This window comes from Conger conger, chromosome 6 (genome assembly GCF_963514075.1).
Source record: "Conger conger chromosome 6, fConCon1.1, whole genome shotgun sequence".
Lineage (NCBI taxonomy): Eukaryota > Metazoa > Chordata > Actinopteri > Anguilliformes > Congridae > Conger > Conger conger.
The window spans coordinates 24,582,898-24,608,116 of record NC_083765.1 but is presented as its reverse complement, the minus strand read 5'-3'; the positions used below and the strand labels follow the sequence as shown (position 1 = coordinate 24,608,116).

The 25,219-nt window shown below is 38.5% G+C and overlaps 1 protein-coding gene across 1 annotated transcript; it reads left to right on the top strand.

The window, feature by feature from the left end:
* The first annotated feature begins 13,512 nt into the window (after window positions 1-13,512).
* On the top strand, window positions 13,513-21,250 carry fgf7 (fibroblast growth factor 7). The gene is made up of 3 exons (XM_061247178.1): window positions 13,513-13,798; window positions 20,770-20,876; window positions 21,018-21,250. The coding sequence occupies exons 1-3, from the start codon at window positions 13,513-13,515 to the stop codon at window positions 21,234-21,236; spliced, it is 612 nt and encodes a 203-aa protein (XP_061103162.1). The 3' UTR covers window positions 21,237-21,250.
* The last annotated feature ends 3,969 nt before the right edge of the window (window positions 21,251-25,219 follow it).

The following is a 25,219-nucleotide window of genomic DNA, read 5'->3' as shown; positions in this document are numbered from 1 at the left end:
TTATGGGTGATGTTTGTTGCTGACATTTTAAGATTTACTGCTCACACCCCAGTACAGGGTTTACATGGCTTTAAATAGAGTCTGAAGGGAGTACTGAAAGTACTGTGTCTTGTCATAAATTAACATGTTTGTATAAAGATTTCCAGAAAGACTTCTGTAGATAGATATTATAGATACAATCAAATGAATCAATAAAACACCTTGACCTTGAAACATGAATCACACCTTGACTGACTTATTGTAGGCCTATAGGCTTTGCCTAGTAGGTGAAATCATTGCTATATGGCACAGGGCACTTTGATGTTTCCTGTTTCAGGTTCTGTTATGGAAAACAATGTATGAAAGGAAATCAAAAACTGGGGCAGAATTCAAGCCAATGCCTATGCCATTTTTGCCTTTAAATTATACATCAGTATGAGTTTGGTGGTTCTTGAAATTATCAGACTTGATCTGAGAATGTAGTACTTGCTGAAATGCATTACCCAGAATAAGGATATGGTAATTCAGATAATTAGGTGCCAGGTAAGTGCTCCTCCAATGCCATAACGTATGCATATTCCACTGCACAGAGAAAAGATAATGTATGCTTATTAGTATTTCAATGGGCTTTGCACAAGCTGACGTAGGCCAGTGATCTTCAGAACTGCTCCTGATGGACCGCAGTATGTGCTGGTTTTTGTTGTTACTTAGCACTTATTTGGTCAATTAAAGAAGATGATTATACCATTAACTCACCTTCCCTGGTTCCTTGTGCCTGAATTGGTTGCTGATATTAAGGTGAAAACAAAAAATGACACGCCATGCAGCTCTCCAGGACCAGGAATTAAGCCTAGACCATGCTCATTTGTAATTTGGGTTATCCCTCTGGGGTGGGATAATGTGTGACTGATTTAAGGGTAAGTCCAGGTCAATTCAACACACTTTTGGACTGCATCGTCACAGATTATAATTGGATTTGCCATGCTGATTTGGCCTCATAAACCCCTGCAATCAAAATTGCACTTGTCTCAGATTGTTAATTTGCGAGATGCGGGCTAACAAATTTTGCACTAATTGGCATGACTTGCCCTATCTCCATTACCAAATGTGGTTGAGAAATGGTTCTTGAATCACGTCATAGATCCCCAAAGTGTAACATTTATGAGTAATAATAATATTGAAATCTGATTTTTTAAATTTATTTTAAAAGCAGAAAATTTGGTCTTGGATATTTGACTCATTGCAGAGAGTCAAATATCACTATAGTCACTATTTCCTTACAATATTGCTGTACTGTCTAGCACACCACATTCATTGTTTTCATTATTGTGAGTAGTAGAAAAATGCCCACAAAAAAACAGCAATAACCCATATATGTGTAGCTCAGAGTTATTGAAATCATGCTTCTGAATAGCAAATGGCAGGTGAAAGAAACAATCATAGACATCTTTCAATTGATTGTCATTCAAGATGGATCGAAAGAAGTGTGGGCAAAGTTATTTGACATAGGAATTAAAATCCCATCTCATCACAAAATATTATATACTGATTTTAATTGGTCTGACACCAACCAATTATTTATTATGAAAATGGAAGCTAAACAGGCTAACTTGTTCATTTCTAACTAAATTTGCCACATTAACCCAAGTCATCAGGATGAACTTAAAGAGTTTTGAATTTAAGTTCCACATTGAATTTCTATTCAACCGCACGCATTAAAGCAAGACTAATTGTTTGGTCTGCAGCATGTCTGCACTTCCATGAATTCGAAACACTGCCATTTCACTGAAGCGACGTCTCTCCCCTGATCGTGATAGGTAGAGCGGCAACAGTTGATACAGGCTATGTTCCTTACATAGTGGCACACTGCCACAGTTACATTCTTTGGGGAGAACCCTGCTCAGTCTCTTTGACCTTAAATGAACACTGACCTTAACTGAGGCTCGAGCAGGGGTGCACCACTCTGGGTCTGGAGGACCGGTCTGCAAGCTGGTTTTTGTTCCAACCAATTACCTTCATTTATTTTTCTGACAGCTCTAGAAATTATGTTGGTTCACTCCTGTACTTGAGCAGAGTGCAGTCTTTAGGACACACTTGCAGTCTGCAGCTGTAGCTGTTGCATAAACAAATATCTGATCAAGAGATTATTTAGCTTATGAAATAATTATGAGCAGAAGTTCTGAAGCGGATCAGCCCTTGCTGTGTACCCCTGGGCGGGAGAACCTGCAGCTCTTTGGATGTTCTTCTGAGAACTTTTGGGATTTCCTAGATGGTGTCACTGCGCCCTTGGAGAAATTTTGGCATGCCGGCCAGTCCTGGGAAGATTTACCACTGTTACAAGTGTTATCCATTTGGAGATAATGGCTCTCCCTGTGGTTCAGTGGAGTCCCAGAACCGTAGAAATGGCTTTGTAACCCTTTCCAGACAGATATATTTCAACACCTTTTTTTTTTTTTTTTTTTTTCTCATCTATTCTGGAACTTTGATCATGGCACAGTGTGCTTGCAGAGACTGTGGTGATGACATCATTCTGATGGTAAGGTTCAATATGAGTGAGGCTTATATTCAACAGGGCTGGCTGCTATCAAGCTAGGTGTGTTCAATCAACTGAATCAAATCATCAATTACATTTGGTTAATTGGTTGATTCCCCGTTGAAATTGAAAGTTGAAATTTCGTGTTCACATGGGTGATAGGGGTGTTTGATAACTTTTTTCATCAAAAAATGTTTTGTATTTACTCAGATTCCCTTGATCTGATATTACATTTTTATTACAAAGATCTGAAACCATTCAGTGTGACAGTATGCCGTAATTGCAAAATGGCTGCCGTTGCATCACCCAGGGGGGTGCTGCACATTAGTGGTTGTGGCGAGTTTCCCGCTGATCACTGTAAAGCACTTTGAGTGTGAGAAACATGCTATATAACTGCAACTATCTATCTATCAATAGAGGAAATGAGGAAGGGGGCAAATACTTAGGCTCATATATGTAACAGAGAGCCTGCAGATGACCAGTTTTCATCAGGAAGAGATGCACCATTCTTCCAATTGATGTTGTAGTTGGTCTCCTGGAGTACAAGAACAGTACAACTGTGTGCGGTCTCCTACTCATTGCCATGGAGAGGCGAGTGCATACAGGTTTTCATTCCAGCCAAATAATGCTGACTTAATTGATTCCAATGGCTAATTCAGCCATATGCATTTAACTGCATTAAAGCACAGAATATAAACTACAGTTGTTATTTAGACAACACATTTCACTTTATATACATTATGTGCAAACCTACAGCCCTAATTCATCAAATAATTAAACTAATTGTACAATCAAGATCTGAGGCTGGAATAAAAACCAGCATACACCCTCCGTGGCGCTGAGTTTATGCCCCATGCCAAATTCATTAATTGTGTTATTTAATCTACTGTGGTCTGGCTTGTTTAATGTACTTTTTGTAGCATAGCCTGCTATATATTATTCAAAGCCCTGCTGTTTGTAATCTGTGCAGGCCTTGAAGTGAGACGATTTTGTAGAACACAGCCTTTATTTTTTTATTAGCATGTTCGTCAGACACTCTACAGGTTAGCGAAATAACAACCTGTAAAACCAGCGCATTGCGGGGTTCCGTTTGGCCTCATCTGGAAGCGCTTCAGCTCGCAAAGCTAGACGCATTACCGTCGCCGTGACGATAACCATGATGTCTCGTGCAAAGGAAGCCTTTCGGAGGATGGATAACTTAACCATCAGATATTCCTCAAAACAAACAGCCTGGAACTGATTACACATTAAAGGAGGATCGGACCATACAAGAGGAAGAAGCGATTGTTAATGATCACTTACGGGCTAATATTCTCACTATGAAATCAGTGAAACTACTTCCTTTTCATAAATGTCATGACATCAATTTTGAAATGACATGCTGGCTATCCCCTTTAATTACATGCTGGAGATCCTACTAATTACCTTTTGTCTGAAAACACAAATGTCTCATCTCAGTACTTACACTGTTAGGAGAGAGTTGTTAGTGTTGCGGATATTTTCAGTAAGACGTTAAAGACGTTATTTCAATTAATGCTCGATATAATATGTTCTAAAGTATAGACTATATATAAATATACAGTAGGCGTACATGCAATACAAATAGGATCAAGTCTTCATGCATTCATGAAATAAGTGGAACCCCTGGTTTAAATGCCTATTACAATTAATCTGTACATGATCAAAAGCAAACCTGAACTCTAAATGGTAAAGAGTTAAACATGTGACCTTTCTGCAAGATTGTTATTTATTGAAATTTTTTACTGTTTATAAATGTTTTTATTAATTTGGGAACCCTTTTGGGGGTTTGTTACTTTTAAAAAAAGATGATTACTACGGCCCAGTCCCAGGTGATTTAAACAACAAAGACCTACATGGCAGAGTTGCCAGAAAGAACAACATCAACAAAGAATTAAGCGTCTGAAGTGTGCAAAAGAAACATTGAGAAGCCTGAAGCCTTTTGGAACAATGTGCTTTGGACTGATGGAGCCAAAATTGAACTTTGAAAAAAAAAAAAAAAGGGTGTAGAAAGAAGACCTTGCCAACTGTTAAGCATGGAGGTGGATTCATTATGCTTTGGGGTTGTGTGGCAGCTGGGGGCATGGGAAATATGAGTGGAAGGAAGAATGGATTCCACCAAATATCAAGAAACTCTAGAGGCTAATATTCAAAGGTCAGTCCAGACATTGAAGTTGAAGAGAGGTTGGGTATTACAGCAAGACGATGATCCAAAGCATACCGCGAAATTCAACCATGAAATACTGCCAGGGAAGACATATGATGGTTTTGGAATGGCCACCATAGTGAATTTTATTGAAATTCTGTGGAGAGCAAGAATTGAAAGACTCTACAGGAAATTGCAAAGTACTAATTGACAGCATTCCCAAACTTTTTCACAGGGCCTTTTTTTTGAAACTGTAAAAAATGAAAGTAAAAAGTAATCTTGCTTTAAAATTTGAAGAAATGTGTCATGTTTAATGTACCATTTAGAGGTCAGGTTTGCTTCTGTTCACTTAGATATTAATTGTAAAAGGCTTTTTGACCAGGGGTGCCCAAATTTTTGCCCATCATTGTAGATACTGTCGATTACTAACATACAATGATAGCTGAAACATCATGCTGCCAAACATATTAGCTTTAATTTTAAATGTAAATATTCCTTTGTGACATTTGTGACAGAACTACATTTCTGGCAGTGGTATGTGCTTACAGCACATGTGATTTATGCTTCACAGCATTTTCATGTCTGAGAGTTTCGTGCAGTGATGATTTGGTCAGATCGATAGAAAGAGTGGATGCATCTGCAGGACATTAAGGCTTTCCCAGACATGGATTAAACAGAATTACTCTTTATAACTGGGAAGGCTGTGGTTATTCAAGATCATGCCTGAGCACAATCAATGACGTTTTGGGATTCATAAATAAAAGCCATTCCTGAGTCAGCCCAAAGGTTTCCAGTTACACAAGCTCAAAAAATCTGTTCCACAAGAAACAAATCATCAGTGTAGCCACACTGAATGTGCCACAGGCATGTGTGAAATAACCACACAATCCGTTGGGAGAGGAATACCTTTTTCAGGTGTTTTTCAGGTGTTTTTAGGTGTTTGTTTTTTTTCAAAGCTCCCTGCTTTGCTCACGTAGCGTTCAGCATGTGTACTTGTCTTATTTGCATTAATTCAGAACCAACAGAGGTGGACATTTAAGACAGGGGCACATAGACTGGACATTGTACAATATCATTATTAAATTATGACCACTGACATCAAATTTGTCAGTAATATAAAATATATCTTTTTCATAAACAATACAATTTATGGCTGCCTTGCTATGCTTCTGTATCTTACAAAATAGATATTTAACGAACATGAATACTTTTGATTTATTTATCTATTGGACATAACACAGATGTCGTGCCCCATGTTCACGATAGCTGTATTGTTATTGAAGCCAAAATGTCAGAGGTCAAAGCCACACACACACACACACACACACACACACACACACACACACACACACACACACACACACACACACACACTCACGGTTGTTTTTTTTTGCTGACAGATAATGTCCTGTTTTCACCCAAACCCTTTTGGGGTCCTAGACAGTGTCAAAGGTCAAGAATAGAAATGTTCCAGGTATGACAGGTTCTCTAAGCATGTGTCCCTATACTCTTTGTACCTTAGCCACTCATGCAATTTAATACAACCTTTCTGCTCACTGTTCCATAGAACCCTACATGTCAGTTTGTGTCCACAAGGTTTATGGACAGCCTCTTAGCAAATATTTGCTATCTGGCTTGGTATTTTGATTGATGTGTTTGATTTATTTGTGTACTTTTATGAATCTTTTATGACTGAAGATTCTCATCTTTGTGGTGAAACAGTGCCTTTCCTATCAATTTGGATGTTATTACGTTATGAGCTGATTTAATTATTGCATATTTAGCTCAATCATAGCACTCAACAAACATCACATGCATTATTTAATAATTAGTTTGTTTGTTTGTTTGTATGGCTAGTTATATTTTGAGTGGTGTTACAGGTCAGTGCATTGCCAAGCAATCCTATATGAAATACAACATCAAATACAAATCTCTGATACCACTAGAGTCAAACAAAACCCTAATCCTCTTTAATGACCATGCTTTAAGATAAACACACATAAACTACACACACATAGTGCATGCATATGACACACATAGTCCATGCATATGAAACACACAGTGCATATGTATAAAACACAGAGAAAAAAAACAACAATACTGGTAGCTCAGCTGGTAGCTTTAAAAAGCCAAGGAGCTTATTAAGTTTGTCTGACACAAATCAAAGAACAGTCACGCCAATTTGGATGAGCAGTTTGTAAACAGCACAAAGTTAACTGGGATTAAGATGTACTGGTTATTTTAAGGTCCCTCTCCATGTAATACCACTAAAGCGCCCACATGCTTATTTAAGGAAGGTGCTGTTTTTTCAAAGACATGAGCAGATATTCAGTTTTAGTAACAGCAGCTAAGACAATGATCCCAAGCAGCTGTTAGCATATTATCCAGGATCTACAAATTCTCAAGTCACAGAGAGACTGAAAGTGTGTGCATATTTCTTGACAAATCCCTATTACATGCAACATGGATGCTTCAATACATGTAGCTGTGTTTACATAATTCTATTTTTTACATTTGATCTAGATTAGTTCAAAAATACTTTTTGGACAGTATGCAGTGTCTTACTTCATGCAAGAATGTCAGTACCTGAACAGACGAGGCAAAACAGGCTGTTTTCTCCCAACGTCTTAATCTCACAGCGTCTTTATTACATACCGTCTATGTATGTGAGCAGTCGTTCAAGTTGAGTTTGATCAAGAAAAGAAATACCAGAAAGGTGAATTTCACAGATTCTTGTAGTAGTAATATTTTTTAGTTTTATGTATGGACAGAATAGCAGGCGAATGGATGAATGGAAGCAGATACCCTTACTCTCTTCACAGAGTGCTCCTGTCCTCCTGTCCTAGACTGTAGCCATAATTACAAACTTCGATGGGCTGATGAACTGTTCTTGTTGATAGACTTTCTTTGAAGCTTAATTTTTTAATCATGCAGAAAGATGAAGGGAAATGAGCCAACTAAATTATTTTCTCTGAATGTGGTCTCACCAGGTACCATTTTATAGTTCTTTACTGAATCAGTGCAATAAATATAAAAGTAAGATATTTCTGCTTCAAAAGTAGCAAATAATGAAAAAAATAGTAGGTTCTGGCTTTAATGTGATTGAAAAGTCCTTTTGAGTAAATGCACCTGTTTATTCTAATACACATCAGAGGAGGTATATTTGACACACAATACTGATGAGAGGGTCAATAAAGTCATCTTAACACCTCATTCTTGTAACTGAGAGACACTGGCTGAAAATTAGAGGGCAGTTAAGGGGCACTGACTGCCTGTTCACACCTCAGACTCATTTCTAAGCTGTTAGAATCTGCCACCTTTTGTTACATTGACACATACTTTTGTGAAAGTCCAGGAAGAGCATCTTCAAAGAAGAAAAAGACGTTTCATTGGTCTGAAATGTGGCCTTTCAAGCACTACTGTGTTGTAAGGAGTGTATTCAGCTGCACAGATTTAAGGCAACTCTTTGAGGTCTACCATTTCTAACAGATCTCAACGGTAAATCCTGCTGCTCCAAGGTAAGCATTCTATCAATTTCTCAATTTTGACTGAGTGGTAAAGGAAACGATTGTCACATAGCGTTTAATGGTGCTAAATCTGTAACAAAATAAACACATTTACTGAAATAAAATGAGAATGTTATCAAAAACCATGTTGCAGCACAAAGTCCTATGACATTTCCCTTTATGGAAAAAACATTGTCTCAGGAATGTGACATTTATTTCATGTAAGACATTCATCTAAGCTTCTGGATGCTGTTTTAGAGTACTCTTAATGTGTTTTACCTCTTTGGAACATAAGCTGACCTTTCTGTATAAAAAGGATGGAGATGTGTTTGATCAACAGAGAGCCTGAAGCAGATTCTGTAACTCAAGCACAGGATCAAATTAACGCAAACACAAAGGGCCGATGCATTACTCTGTTTTTCTTCAGAGGACACCCATCGCATAACTGTGGGCTCCGGGCCAATAAACATGGGGCTTTGGTGAGGGAAACAGACAGCGCCTTTTACCGTGGAAAGCATCTTTGAGGTGAAATGTTTCTGCTCACTACAAGCACAAACATTATTTCCTTCTTCAAAATGTTCATTCTTGGCAAAGATTTCACGTGTGCAATGTCTAGATCATTATCAGCATGCGGTGCATTGTCCCGGAACAGCACACACAGATCCAGTGCGTTGCTGTGGTTAAATATAGAGTGATGTTCACAGACTCCATCCCACAGTGTAGACCAATTATCATGGAATTTAGAAAGCAAAAGCTTAACCCAAACAGTCAACCAGCAACTAGATATCCAGTATCCCAGAATAGTTTGACCTTAAACATAATCCGTTTTTTAAACGAAAGAGCTGTCATATCAGTAGACATGAGAGAGAAGAGGCACTTATTACATGCTAAAATATTGCCCCTGATGTTGCCTCCTTCTAGGAATACTTACTTACAGTACTACTATTATTGGAGGTTTGGTATTATGTAATATTTGAATGTGCATGAAACACAAATATGCAGGTAGTGAACCAAAAAGAGGAAACACTAATTTAAAGTCACCTAATAGGATATTGGGCCATCACTTTATTGGATGAAACTGGGTATTCTCACCCAGGATGAGAATTAGCAGTCCACTGAAGGTAGTTCCTTGCCTTCATCAAATTCCTATAGATGCACTTCCACTCACTGTTGCCCTTTGCAGATTATATATTTCCAGAGGACTTCTGTGCGGATAGCCTCTTAGTCAGGGTTGGGTTGTGAAAATACCACAAGCTGACTGATCTTAGTCACTGCTCTACCCAAATGTGCCCCTAAAAAAAAACATCTTTCAAGTCAAGGGTGTCCTCCTCTTACAGCCATGCTGGCCATAATTATAGGAAGCCAGGCTTCGCCGGAATATGACCCTATGCATGCCGCTGTGTTATTTGCTTAATTAGTGGAAAATTCACACCTGTGTGGTAGACTCTTCTTCACATATATTTGTTCCCCACGTTTCTGCACGTGCTTTGCATTTTCTGTTGCATGGAATTTGAATTTAACATGGGAAATAACTTTTTAATTCTGTTCCACACCTTCATTGAAACATCTGGCAGAACTGGAATTTAAAACGCTTATCTTTTTTTGAAATGAAATGAAAGGATAAGTTTTACTTTCTGAAGTATTGTTTAAAATATTAAAATAATTATTCTCTTCTAGTACCCCTGTCTAATCAATTTTCCATAAAACAGAAGGAATAGGAGGTTTTAAAGAGGTTGTTTAATCTGCCTAGAGAGGCAGTAGTTTACCCACAGAGTCTCAAACCTCTTACAGAAGCATCGCCATATGGGAGCAGGAAGAAAGATAAAAGATGAAAAGAATTGTTGTCATGTGAAATGGGACAACACCAGGGAGAGACGAGATTTACCGTGAGACACAGCAGAGGAGATCAGGCTAATGCAACTCAGTGAGTGACAGGAAACAGACTACACCAAAAGCAACATCCTCAGGGATAGGGTTAATCCACTCAAATATATGTAGCGGAAACAGTATAATGGTGGAGAGTTTAAGCATATGATTTTCTCATTTTGAGTAATAATTTATGTCGTTTCCTCTGTATCAGGGAGTTTCAAAGAGTTTCAAGTTTCTCTTTTTGGCTAGAATAGTGGGATGGATGTGTTAAACATTTCAGACTCATGAGCATACTAGTTCACAACTTTAAGTACAGTAAGAGTAATCATTATTATGCACAGCCAACAATTGGGTATCTCATACTCTAACATACACATAAGTTACTAAAAGATGTCAAAATTAACTATCTAATAGCAAACAGTTAACAGTCCTCACTGAGTACTAAAATCTTTTAATGGCCTCCCCTACGGTTGCAGCAGGTTCAAGCTTGTGTGCACTATAACTTTGACAGCCTAATTAGATTTGTGGCTAAATCATTTAGACTATGATTTAAAATTCACCATGGCTTAATTTGGCCAGGATTTCCCAGTAAAGCTAATCTCCATGCCCCTAAAAAGGCTACCAGTACACCTTTACTTCAGTAAAAGACAGTAACATAAGGTACTGGAGGAGTGCTCACACTTCAATAATGTGAACTGGAGTAGAATTAGAAATGATAAAATTGGATAAACGTGGGATTTCATTTGTGTGTGCACTACATCTATATTATATTAATTTAGATTGAACAAATTCGAACATTAAAGTAGCAAAGAAAGAAAAACATTTGATGGTACATTTGGAACATGCTTTTTCCATAAATAACCATTAAAATGGCCAAACTCCAAATACAGTCAACCAGTATGCAGGGGATACCAAACAATTCAATCCAACTGCCACCATGTCTTAAACTTGAAAAATGTAAGCAAATACATTGCCTTTTACTATTGTCACTTCATAGTATTAGTTGATGTGTATTTATCGACTTGGCACACAGAACCTGGCCACCTTAGACTTGCAAGCTTATACTTTTTATTACAATGGATCCTCTCCATGTGAGGAAATAAATATAGCTTCAGAGATGAACACACTTGGGCCAGTTCTGTAATTTTCTTTTACTGAATTTGTTACAGATTTATGTTTAATGATTAATAACATTAAAATGTATGACTTAGTTGACATTATTGTAAGACTCTCTGCAAATATTTACTTAAATGAAAATATCACAGAGTAAGTTATGGTAGTGGATACTTGTTCAGACAGGCTTTTATATACAAGTACAGTATAGTGTATTACTTTATTGGCATAAGCATAACTTTATTAAACATAAGAAAGCCGTACACTGTTGAGAGTCAGGGGCTTTTTGTGCTTTATATGCTTGTAGTTTCCATGGATATAGAATTTTGAACAGCTCCTCTTTCCCAATTTCTTTTCCATTACTTACTTCTGAAACTGCCAATATTTGCAGCATTCTTGTCTCATAGATATAGCTCCATAGTACCATTCTTGAGCATGGCTGGAATTAACTGCCCAAATGATGTCCTTCATTGTAAAGACAAATCAATGATAATTACTGGTGAAAAATAAAAGTGTTTCTATTTAGATTTGTGAACTCACTAAAAGATTACTGCCTTTTTTTCTTTTAAAGTATGAAGATGGGGGGCGGGGAGTTTTTGCTGGGTTTCTGCAGTTATGAGTAACAACTAAATAGATCAAATGTTTATGACCACTTGTTTAAGGAATGAGAGGCAGGGCTGCTCAGTCCAGAAGGTTCTCTTCAAGCCGTGCACTGTGCCTTATCCTCCCTGGAGGGAACAGATCATTAGATGCAACGTAAACTTTTTGAAGTGCTGAGTGCAAGGAGAGGCCAGGTGTCCAAAACGGTAAATCGTGGGTTTAAACACAAACACAAAAAGTGAAAGAGTGACCGACCTTTTGACAAAGATTACCACTTTTAGCGGTAATGTCTTCTGTTTTTACTCCTTCTGTGGGTTGCCGCGTGTGTTCTCTCAGGAATACCACTGCGCAATTTCATTCAAACTTTCATTGAGGATATTCTTTGATCTTCTGTCAGAGTGATGCATAGTGACAGGTTGCTTCAATAAAACATACACAGCTAATGCTATAAAACACTACAGATGAAGCAGTATGTGTCTCTGAAAGACTGATACCCTGGTATTTTTAAAATCTGTGTCTATTCCTCTCTTCTTAATCTCAAAGATTTCACAAATATATTTTCTTCCGAGTTTAGACTTTTCAAAGAGAGAAAGTAATGTGGATATTATTGCAGTTTAGTGTGATTGAGAGGGACTTTCATGATTTTGGACTGGCACAAGTCTGTGAATCACATACATTGCGCATACCGCTGGAATATCAACAATTTCTCAAGTTTATAGCTCCCTCTGATGACCATTGGAAGCCTGACAAAAAGAAACAGACGTTTTTTTCCACCCTGCGTCCAAGTGACAGCTGACTGGCTAAGATCTAATTGCTCTTCAGTGAGGTCACCCAGAGGCATTTATCTAAGCACACCGAATAACAAGAGTGAAGATGCACAGTAAAATCCTGCCTGGGATATCGCTTCATCCGTGGGAACAATCGCAGGACTCAGCTATTGAGGAGTCTTGTGGCCAGACTCTTTTCTGGGGGAGAGAAGAGAACTTTACAGGCATTTACAGCTGTCCTTCCATGCCTGTGCTGTAGGGACTTCAGCTTTACTTAAAAAGGTAGTCTGAGCAAGCTCTGGTGGGTGATATTGCACAACAGAAAGCTGTCAGTTTGTCAGTTGCTCTGCTTATTTGAACGCAGGAGGGGATGAATATGATACAGAGAGGTCTGCATGTTTAATATTGATAAAGAGGAGCTACTGAGAGTCTAGACTCTCTCAACAGTACAGACAGGACTCTTAACACTGCAACAACTCCAGTGTTTTTGTAATCATATCTGTCTTGTCACTAAAAATGAGCAACTTGGCTTTATATGCAATAGTTTTAACAGTGAAATTTGTGTTTCCAGCCTTTGACTTGACTTTGTTTGTGTGTCTTTGAAAAACTGTGAAAGCAGGGGGGTGATAGAAGTGAACGTCCAGAGATGAACTGATAGGATCTTTCTGTTTCTCACAGGTCTGCCAGCCACCGGACCACCGTCTCACACAGAGAGGATGAGTCCTTCAGCGGACGCCGGTCTCCTTCATTTTGCCTTGACAGCGTAGATGACAAGTGAGGATTAAAAGCAGACTGCCACTTCAAAGCCCAGTTAAGGTTGGTTGGAGTCACCGTCTCTTTTCCCATTTCCTCCACTGGAGACCTCCTCAAGCAAACGAAGAGGCCAGGTCACTGGACCTAGCAGCCAGAAGGACTGCTCTTTTTTTTCCAGAGTTGACTTTTCAGCATGTTGCTGGTCAACACCCGTTGCCTTGCATTATAATGCGCAGATGGATGCCGGAAAGGAACCTGCCAGATCTGCTCTCCGGACTGTACTTGCACGTTTTCTTTCTTGTGGGCAGTGTGTGTCTTGCCCGTGGCGATAGGACTCCAGAGCAAATGGCTGCAATTATGAACTGCTCCAAACACGAAAGGCACACCAGAAACTACGACTATATGGAGGGAGGGGATGTAAGAATCAGACAGCTTTTCAGCAGGACGCAGTGGTTCCTCACAATCGACGAATATGGCAATATCAACGGAACACAAGATCCCACAAATTGCTACAGTAAGTTTATTATTATTATTATTATTTTAGTATCATTATTTGTATTATTTATTTTCATGGTAATATCTGATTATAAATACTTGTTGTACACAATTTCTGTCACTTCGGGTAATCTTTCTAATAAAAATGTTTTGAAATGAGAAAAGGCTCATCTGCATGTAAATTCACAAGAATATTAGGATATAAAATACTGTAATATACTGTGTAATGTCCAAATACCATATTTTTCTTTTGAAGTGAAATATGAAATCAGTTATTGAACTAGCCATTCAGCTCCTGTTACTTGTGGAGTTGCATAGTTTTTAACGTTTGTTGCTGTTGAGTTGGTATTGATAAAAGCATGCCCTCTGGCTTCATTTGGCTTCTGAAGGAATCAGGGCTTCTTGGATTGTGGCCATGAATGTAACACATGGGGTTTCCTTCCAGCGTGCTGACACTGCACAATGTTCCCAACGATATAATCACACAGTTAATAAACGGGTCACGCATTTCAGCTAAAAGAGCGCAGACGTGCTAAACGACAGCAGTAAAAGAAAACAGGTGTGCAACTTGGCGAAGAGATACTAATGCGAGTAAACAGATATGTTTTCTGTTAGGTCTCTATATATTTGCAAGAGTCTACTCAAATTGTTTTGATGAAAGCTTTGGTCACAGATACAGTATATAAGGATCAATAGTTCAACTTTGAAGATGGGAACCGTATTCAAAGCTGTAGTACAGTAGTCTGTCCCATAAGTCACCAGCTTATACTTTGTGATTTAGATCAACGCAGTGGCTATCTGGATCTTGTCTTGAACACTTAGCCAGCGGAACACCTGCTATTTAAAGAGCTAGATTTGTCTTGGCTCTGGGAAAGGCAATCTTCAGTCTGAACCTCATAACCATGTCAAGATGTTGAACATTTTAACATATCTTTGTATTGTTACTAATAATGGTTTTAATACTGGTGAAATTTATTGACGCAATGTTTCAGGCCCCACTGTAATTGAAAATTAAGCAGTTTTGGCAATGAGATTTAATGTGCAGCATGAAATGTTCAATCAAGTCATGGACCAAATCTTATCAGACCTTACATTTTACTACCTGCACTTGACCTTGAGGTACATATTCATGTGTCTCACCGTCATTAATAACTACACAAAACAGCAGCAGTTATTATTAAGAAGTATTAAGAAAATGAGCCACCTGACACATTTGTTCAGGACAAAACCACCAAGTAAGATAACTGTATGGCCCCCAACTCTAACTCCAGTAGTAAAGACATACCAGGGTTAAGATTGCTCTGCATTCCAGAGCCCAAATCTTCTCCATATATTATGTACACATTTGCACTGACCCCACTACATAGCCCTGGGATGGAACATACAGAATTCTGTAAATGGTATTACACAATTCAGCTTTGTGCTAAGTAGAAACAGTGCCGCAATTACACAGCAAAGCAAAAGCAAAGATAGACTGGACACACAAAGGGTTTACACAGCCATCATCAGCTCAGAGCTTACAAACTGTCTGTCCAGCCTGTTCAGAAGGTTCGCGTGACAGAGAGCGTCTCTGATGCAGATGGAAAAGGCCCTTGCGTAACAATTGGCGTTGAAAAATGGCGCAACTGATACACCCAAGTGTGGCTGACAATTGCACGCACAACACATACGGAAATACACAGTGAGCCCTTTGAAGAAAACCAGCATGGAGTGTGAATATAGCCAATAAATCTTTGATTCGTGCTTCTCTGTACTGTATGCACAAGCCTCATGTAGCCAACTGCAGTGTAATCACTTGAAAGCAGAAAATAAATGAACCAGACAAATGTTCAGCAAGGCCTTACTGGGTTGCCACTATGCCATAATCCTGTTTTGAAATAAATAGAAATTCCTTGAACAAATGGCAAACATTTTTTATAACAGTATTGTTATGCCAATTTGACATACTTTCAGCAGAAATGAATGTTAAGGAGTAAATATGAGTACACACATTTGTTTTTACTAACATACACTGTATGTGCTTCCTTTCACCGTTTATTGGTAGATACAGTGTATATTCACTGTATATAGGTTGTGTTTCACTTCTTGGCACAGCAGTGTTTGCTTTTTGCTTCATAGTGTGGTACTTCAAACAGGGAAGTGTATCTGCACCTACATCTTCCAATGTATCTGCATTCTACAGTAGGCGTCTTATACATTTTCTTCACTGCATCTTAACTTTTCATATTGGCTATAATTGCAGAAATGCCCATCACTAATGCTCATGCCCATCAAGAGTTTGAAACAGTGGACCTGCAAACTGATGATGCCAATATAGTGTCAAATAAATCTAGGAAATCAGCAATCAACTGTTTGTTGAGCAGACAGGCCTATAAACGTTTCCCATGCCTTACAACAAACCGGACTAGCAGCTGAACATTTGTTCAATCCAGCCACATTGGTTGGAAAGCTGTCCAAATTACAATGTTAAAGCAATTTGACAAATTTAGCCAAGTAATGTTTTAGCAAATGGGTCATATTGTAATCCCCATTTCAAAAGTCAGATATAATAAACATTTCAAATGAGGAGCACATAAAACTTTATAAGCAGTACAGCTGCAGATAAATGACTAACACGAAAAGGACATCTACAACAAACACAGCAAATTTAAAGTCAACACTCTCTAACCAAAGCAAGGGTCAACTTTGAGAAAGGAATTCAAACTGTGGACATGTTCTGTCATTTCCCCCTGGAGATATGACATCTTTTTATCAGTATTTGCACAAACAGTACAGTACATTTTTGATTTGATGAGCAGTATCCACAGATGCCATGGATCTGGTTTGATCTGAGTACAATCTGTGCCTTCTTCAGTGCATAAGCTTAAACTGTGCTTTGCATGCAAACCCAAGCTCTACATGCATTCGTGCTACTTGGCTCTTACCAGTGTTCTGTAGGTACCTCCATTTTGATTCTTATCAGGTTGTTACATAACTCATGTTTATGCCTCCTTGCGATATTTACTTCCTAAAATAACAGGCCAAATGCCTCAGAATATATGAGTACACTCATTTTGTTGAGTGGAAAGGAGGCACGCCATGAGAAAAATCACATAATACTTACCCCAATGACATATCTCATGTCCTTCCTAACATTCCCAATAAACATTCACATTAAATGACAAACATCAACAGGAAATATGGTACCTGTGATAATCTATTGCGGGGCATCGTGCTATACTCAACATTGAGTATAGCACGATGACAGTATGATGATGATGACAATGATGACAGTATTCTTTAAATGAAACAAACAATCAAATGGTTACTATCTTTCCCCCACACACAGTCACTTGGAAAACCTTAAATGTTAGAAAAGTCTCAGTCACACAGAATGGACTTTGCCGGTACATGCAGAGTGGATTACACTGGTGTGGGTGTAACACTGGTCCTCCAAGCTGACAGGCATCAACTGTCCCACAGAGGTCTTATGTACATCCCTTACAAGAGGCAAATCATAGCAAGGTGGATTTCTCCACTATCCCAGGAAGACAGAATCAAGGATCACCCACAAATGAGTTTACTTAGCCAGAGGCTGGGCCAGAATGCAGGGGGAAAATGTGTGCAAGCTGGGGAAAGCCGTACGGAGCTGCCCTCCAACAGCGGGGCTGACATTTGCAGTCCACATGTGTGCTCCAGTGTCTCCCTGTATCTGTTAAACAGTTGCAGTTGCTGTAACCTGAAACAGTAATAAAGTAGACATGCTGTAATGCTGGGGAGATACCTGGTTCAGCTCAGAGACATCCATCATCGCTGCCACTAAGCTGACGTGCCTCAGCAGCACGCAACCCTATGAGAAATAATAACACTCAAAATGCAAAGCAATCCTTCAACAGTTGCGTCTTGCAATATCATATCTCATTCTGCATTCGTTTTTTGCATTCTTCATGGGCATGACTAATATAAAAGTCATGCAGGAAGTCTTATCACATTGTTCATACATTTAATTTAACTATTCATGAAGCAGTTAAATCTCAATTGTGCTATCAAAGCTGATACAGCATTTTGCTCATGTTGCATGCATGAACCACCACAACATGTGACCTAGATACTAGCCAACAGGCATGTGACCATAGCAACCGTTCTTAACATCGTAAGACAGGCATCATCAAATCACGGTCCTCAAGGACTGCTGGTTCTCAACCCCGCCTTTACCTGGGAGTCAGGTGTGAGCAGTCTGGCCAATCAGTAACACTAATTATTTAGTTAATTACCCGGGAGAAAAGAAAACCAGGGCTGGATTTGAATTCGGGGGCCAGATTTTGTGATCCCTGTCCTTAGATGTGCGGATACTGAACACCGCAGGCCCTAAGGAGACCATTTAACAACGTGGTTGTATCAATATCAACTATGTAGAAGCACCAACATCAAAGGCGGCTTCCTTGACCGCCTGTTTGAGCGCGTCTATCAGCGTAACGCTAAAAAGAGCCGCCTATTTAAAGAGAAAGGCCTGCGACGAAACGGAGTGGGACCCAACAGCTTCGGGGGAAGAGCAGAAAAAGGACTGAACAGAATTTGGCTTGTAAAATGTCAGACATTAGTCATCCAGAGAAGCCATTCCCCAAGCACGCGCAGACCTCCAGCATGCTAAACCAATTTAAGCCCCAATAGTCTATTAGCATGTGCTAGCCCTGCAGACAGGGGACAGAGCTGGCTCAGTCATACAGAGATCTTCTTCTGCCCATAGATGTCATTTGCTATTTCCAGAATTGCCTGTACTGCGGGTATAGAGAGACTTGGATAACCTATCCTTCTGGAGCCTGAAACAGAGGTCTTGGGGGGGAAATAGGCAAAGGTTATGTGTGTTCTTCTGTTCAGACACAAAAAAACATCAAATATCTATTTGCCCTTTCATTTGTCACCTTGTTCTCTTTTCAAACAATGAGTACAGGTGCCCTTTAGCGTCATACCTCTCCAGTGTAGGGACGTGTAGCCGGAACATCTGGAACGGGAAACGGCAGTGAAATATCAAACACTCAATAAGGTTTACTACAGATTTAAGGAGTTATTCTGACATTACTGCTCGCTTTGATGTTTCCTACGGGATATTGCTTGTTGGAATGCAGAAGAGATTTTAAAGATTTAAATTGGCTGTGACATTGCATTTTAGGATCTGTTTAACATAATAATGGCTTATGACTTCTTATTATGATTTTACCCATGAACAGTATTTATTTTGATATTCCAAATCCAGTCAGAGTCACAATAATCAGTTTGCACTATTGTTGGCATGCGTTTCCCTGCACTGTGATAAGAGATAACAGTATATTTCAAAAAGCATACATGTATGGATCATTAGTATTAGTTTTATCTTCGTATGGGAGGATGAGGATGGTTTCCCAGAAGTACAGGTCAGAGACTGTTTTATAAGTCAATCCTGTACAAACGGGTACAAATACATCATGCGTGTCAAATCAGAAACTAACAAATGAGATCACAATGTTTCAAGCCACTTTCGATTGAATCTTCTTAAAAATAACATAATCGGATAAAATGATGAAATGTCTGCTTTTAGTCCAAGTTTCAGACACAAACAGTCCATATGCAAGTCATTTCATTCAGACAGTTTGTGGTTTTGTCTAAACTGTGAAATAAAATAAAAAACATCTATGATGTAAGAATGGATGATGCATTTCCTAACATGTCTATGAAAAGATTAAAAGGAATGTGTTTTGATTCATTAGTACAGACCCAAAATATGTTTCCTGTATGCTATGTACTCTTTCCCATGAAAGACTCTAAAAAATCATGTTTTCTCAAATATTTCTTCATTTATTAATTCAAGGGTCTAATATACAAATACAGGATGAATTGTAATCATAATGGTTTGTATTTAAGAAGGTATGTCTTTACATAATTTCAGGTACTGTACATTGACATAACATGTGCCTTTCACTTCTGAGTGCAGTTTGGATATCTCCTTTATTTGTGTAGCTATACTATATTGTCATCCACCAATTTGCTCTATGTGTTTTTGTGTATTTTCTGTGAATGTCTAGCCAATGGTAGTGTGTACTCCTTATATAGGACACTTCACAGAAAGAGTGGTATATAGTATCACAAATAATATTAGACAGGGCAATAAAAACTGTCAGGACGATGGGTCGATAAAAATGAAGATAAAGATCTATGATATTCTTGGATAACTCAATAAAATTGCATTGGGTCTTTAAAGAGCCCAAAAGAGAATAGAGCATTGGGTTTTTTATCTCCAAAAATTCAGTCTGTACCACAAGTCAAAACATCACTGAGTGACTGACTTTAGTCTCACCACAAACAAAAAAAAATGCAAGAAGTTGAAATAAATCCATACTTCAGTCACCAAATAAGACATGAAGAAAATAAAGAACATTTGCTGTTCAAGAGATGTCTGGTCTGACTGCCAGAGCTGCACCACTTTTTCAAAAAAAGTTAAAAAAGAGAGCTCACAGTGCCAGATATGACTATAAGTATATACGGGAAGGTTGGCAAATCTGACGATAACTTAATTAAGTTATTTCACCAAACAGAATGGCAGCAATATCATCACTGTCACCAATAATAACTTTAAATGTTGTATTGATACAGGATTTTCTTAGGCTGGGTGATGAACCTGTAATATTTTGGCACATTTAAATGGCCACAATATGCAGTATGAGGTTTTAAACAGATCATCAAACCAGTGAGAAATCCTGTTGTTTTGTGCGTACGCGGGGTTCAGATCTGAAACGTAGCGTGCAAAGCAAATGGGAAGAAACAGCTTTTATTTTTTTCCCCTCAGGGAGCGAAGTTTAATCTGCTGCCCATATGTGCAATCGCATGCGCTGCGGTTTCTCCAGTGGCCACCCAAACCATTTAACAACCTTAAAATAAAACCAGATTGGCCGCAAAACCAATTCACAGCAACAACCTAAGCCTGGTCCCCTAATGAAGACGGTTTCTAAGCAGGGCCTGTCTTGTGATTTGTTGCAGGTATTCTGGAAATCCGGACAGTCTCAGAGGGAGGTATCCTGGCCATTAAGGGGGTGAAAAGCCAATATTACATATCAATGAACAGGACAGGGGTTCTGCAAGGGAAGGTAAAGACCAATCGGCATGTACAAGACAGCTAGGCATAAAGTGAAAATAAGAAAGAAAATAAAGGATATCGGCCCATTTCTGTGAAACATCATCCTCAAACCCCATGTACAGTAAACCTCTGGCCTTCTATTCTGTTACAGAAGACCTACAGTGAAACTTGCAACTTTAAAGAGGTTTTCTTAGAAAACTACTTCAACGCTTACTCATCCGCAAAGTGGACTAAGCAGAACGGTAAGGAAATGTTCATCGCGCTGTCTCAGAAAGGCCGGCCGCTGAAAGGACGGAAGACCAGGAAGGAGAACATATCATCTCACTTCATACCCATGAAATGCAAAGAGGAAGACAGGCGAGTGGACTGATGTTACAGTATTGCTGGAGACCTTGTGGTGAATCGAGGACAGTCATTGCCATTTTGGAGCTTTGGAACAGCAGCGCAGATACTGATTTGATCACACTTATTTTAAGCTCCACCTATTAACTGTTGTCAGGCATACAGCAAACATCTACATTCATTGGGTGTTCTTTGGCAAAACATTTTCTGGCACGTAAACAGGCAGAAAGCTGTCTGATGGTGTGAAATTATTATTCTAAGAACAGTTAATATCTGTGTATGCTATTATATTTTCTACTTACCTCTTTACTTATGGACAACCTGCTTGCTTACTATCCTAAAATAACAGGCCAAATGCCTCAGAATATATGAGTACACTCATTTTGTTGAGTGGAAAGGAGGCACGCCATGAGAAAAATCACATAATACTTACCCCAATGACATATCTCATGTCCTTCCTAACATTCCCAATAAACATTCACATTAAATGACAAACATCAACAGGAAATATGGTACCTGTGATAATCTATTGCGGGGCATCGTGCTATACTCAACATTGAGTATAGCACGATGACAGTATGATGATGATGACAATGATGACAGTATTCTTTAAATGAAACAAACAATCAAATGGTTACTATCTTTCCCCCACACACAGTCACTTGGAAAACCTTAAATGTTAGAAAAGTCTCAGTCACACAGAATGGACTTTGCCGGTACATGCAGAGTGGATTACACTGGTGTGGGTGTAACACTGGTCCTCCAAGCTGACAGGCATCAACTGTCCCACAGAGGTCTTATGTACATCCCTTACAAGAGGCAAATCATAGCAAGGTGGATTACACAGTTGAAAATGAAAAAAATGGAAGAATATATATTTTTTTGTGAACACACTGTCTACACTTACTGTGCCATCAAAAATATAAATGTTAATTTGATTGTAAATTGTAAATTGGACTATTGTGAACATGATAAATGTCAGAACCAAGGATAAGTACCGGCAAGGTTAAATGTGTGTTTACGAAGTTAGGAAATATATAAATATTGTAAATATTTGAGTGACAGGTCGCACAAATTGGCATGTCGACATTTAATTGGAAGACATATCTTGAAAAGAGTATGATACCATTTTATAGTTAAAACCTCATGGTCTTTTTTTGAATGCTTTGAAATATTGTAATTCTTTTTTTATATAAATATTAACAAATGTAACATATTAATGAATGCAAATTATATTTCTATTCAAATACAGTATGTGTGTGAGCAAAACTGAACGTGATTATGTTCCTTCTTGTAATGTGGTTATCATCTTGTGGAAAGAGGTGAAAGACTGAGAGGAGGTAAGAGGATGGCACTGAGAATCTCAATATTATCACCTTCCTCATCCTCATCAAATTATTTTACAACTGTGCTTTATCAGAACAACCCCTGAAACAACTACAGTATCTTATTGCATTCAGATAGTGTGAAACAAGCTCATTATCTTTTTCTGTTTGTTTCTTAAGCAATGCGGATAACTCATATTATGGAAGTTCTGTCAGACAACTTACGATGAAATGTAAATGCAAACTTTGGCGTCAGCTCTGCCTCTCATGGCTACAAACCTCCCCTCATGGGGATCTTGAGAAGCAGAGCTCACCGGTGGATGCTGGGGTGGTGGTGGGAGCGCAAAATATTTCAAAGGCATGAATTTGGAATAAAAGGATCATTTGAACAAAAGCAACTAGCAAAAGTGGCAATAGCATGCAATATGGGCAATGGCAGCATTCCAAAATGGGCCTTGCAGCAGAAAGAGCCAGGCAGTGCAATGGCTTTAGTGTGCAGAATGAACCAGGCAGCAGGGCAGCTTTGTATGATTGCTTCACAGCAACAGATGTGGCAACAGCTAGCAGGCAGAATAGCATGGCAGAGCGTGCAAATTGAGAAAGGGCCTGAACAGGTAAGGTTGGTGCTTACATAGCCCCTCCCATTAGATGTAAGCATCATGTGAGGGGGCGGCGCTTCTCGAGTTGTCCGCCTGAATTAGTTCCATAGGCTTTGCATCATTTAGTTATTCAGCCAAAAGTGCAAATTGACAGTAATAAAATTCAAACTGCAATGCAAGTCAATGCGTCGTAAAGGGAAGTCAGTCACACACACAAAAATTTTTTTTTGTTTTTTTGTTTTGTTTGTTTTCGCTTTTAGGCAAACACTTAGTAACAAAAAGTTACAAGCCTGCTGATGTATAGGCTAGTCATTCTTCAGGGTATCTGGTTATTTAGTAAGCATGAAATCAACACTGAGTAATGAGATGAGAACTCAGTATTAGATATAATATTTTCGACTTTCTTAGTTCCGGAATGCATATTCTGAATCAAACACATTAATGTAAAACAATAAATATCTATATGAAAATATATGAAAACAGAACTTAAAACCTACTGCGATTCCTGACTTCAGTTGATATCCTTGTATACATCTTTATATTGCTGCTGCTTTAAATATGCTATGACGATTACAGGTCTGAAGCTCCTGACAAAGAATAATATTCATATTAAGCTACAGAGTGAATACTTTGTGGAAAAACATACATACTTCTTGCCTTGACTCTTCTACAATAATATTTCTCAACTGTCAAATTTTTCAAACACGTCCTTAAATGGAATTAAATAATAATGTAAAGTTCACTGTCCAAATGATTCCCTTGAATCTCCTGCTTCCTTCCTACATTCCATAGTACCCAGTATTGTAACAATAACACCAACATCAGCATCATACAGTATTTCCACAGCATTTCCAGATAGCATGATTCTAAATCCTCTGCATACTCTATGTACATGTATCTCATTCTTAGCAAAATTCTCCATTCGACATGCACATGTAGGAAAAGAAAGCCATGCTTATCGCAGGTCTGTAAATCTTTTGATTTGATTCGAGGTACTCTCTGTTTAGTAATTAATGCCTTCCCTCCTTACTATGTTAATACAAATTGTTATTCTTAATTGTATGTTATTTATGTTATTTATATAAAATACATGTTGATTTTTCTGTGTTGTGCTCATTTGTTTGTTTTTTTGGTGAATATATGTCATTTTTATTCTGCAGACATGCAGACTCATTACATTACATTACATTACATTATTGGCATTTGGCAGACGCTCTTATCCAGAGCGACGTACAACAAAGTGCAAAGTGCATACCCATAACCAGGGACAAGTGCGCTGAAAGACCCTTGAGGGAAGTACAATTTCAACTGCTACCTGTACAACAAAGATAAGGACTAGGGCCCATTTGATCATCATATATTTTTTTAATGTTAAAATTGTAATACCGCAACACGCAAATGTATAAATAAACTGCCTACCTAGCCAAACAAAACTAGCGAATTTATCCTCCTAATGACACAAGTAAATAACAGAGGTAAAGACAACAGTTAAAGGTAGAATAGGTACGATTTTTGTGTTAAAACATTGTTGCAAGACCATTGTAAATCCCTTCCTATCATTGAAAAAGGCTCACTGACATGTTGACACACGCTCTGCCTGTGTTTATAGTTATTAAATTCGGGTTTCAAAGTGCACGTTTGTCGGGCAGTCAAATGTATCAAAACATTGTACAGCTATACAGCAATTGAAGCTTATTGGTTGAAAAATGGTTCCAACTCCCACAGCCAATTGCGTGGGGCTTATTTTGATTGTTCCTGACGCTGCCCAAATTGCACTCCAGACAAGCAATCACTGAAACTCTGTGTACTATTGCTTATTATCCAAGCGAAGACTACATATGGAGTTATAAAACAATACCAGTTTGATATCGGTAGCAGCAAGCAAATTAGCTATAGTTAGCAAGAAGAAATCTCCACTGACGAGTATTGTTTTCTAACAAGATAAGCAATACTATACAGAGTTTCAGTGATCGCTTGTCTGGAGTTCAATTTGGGCAGCTACACGTTCCTTTTGTCTTTTCACATGTTCAATTATCCGTAAACCTTTTATTTCTCTCAGACTGTAAATTGCAGTCGCATCGTTTGTG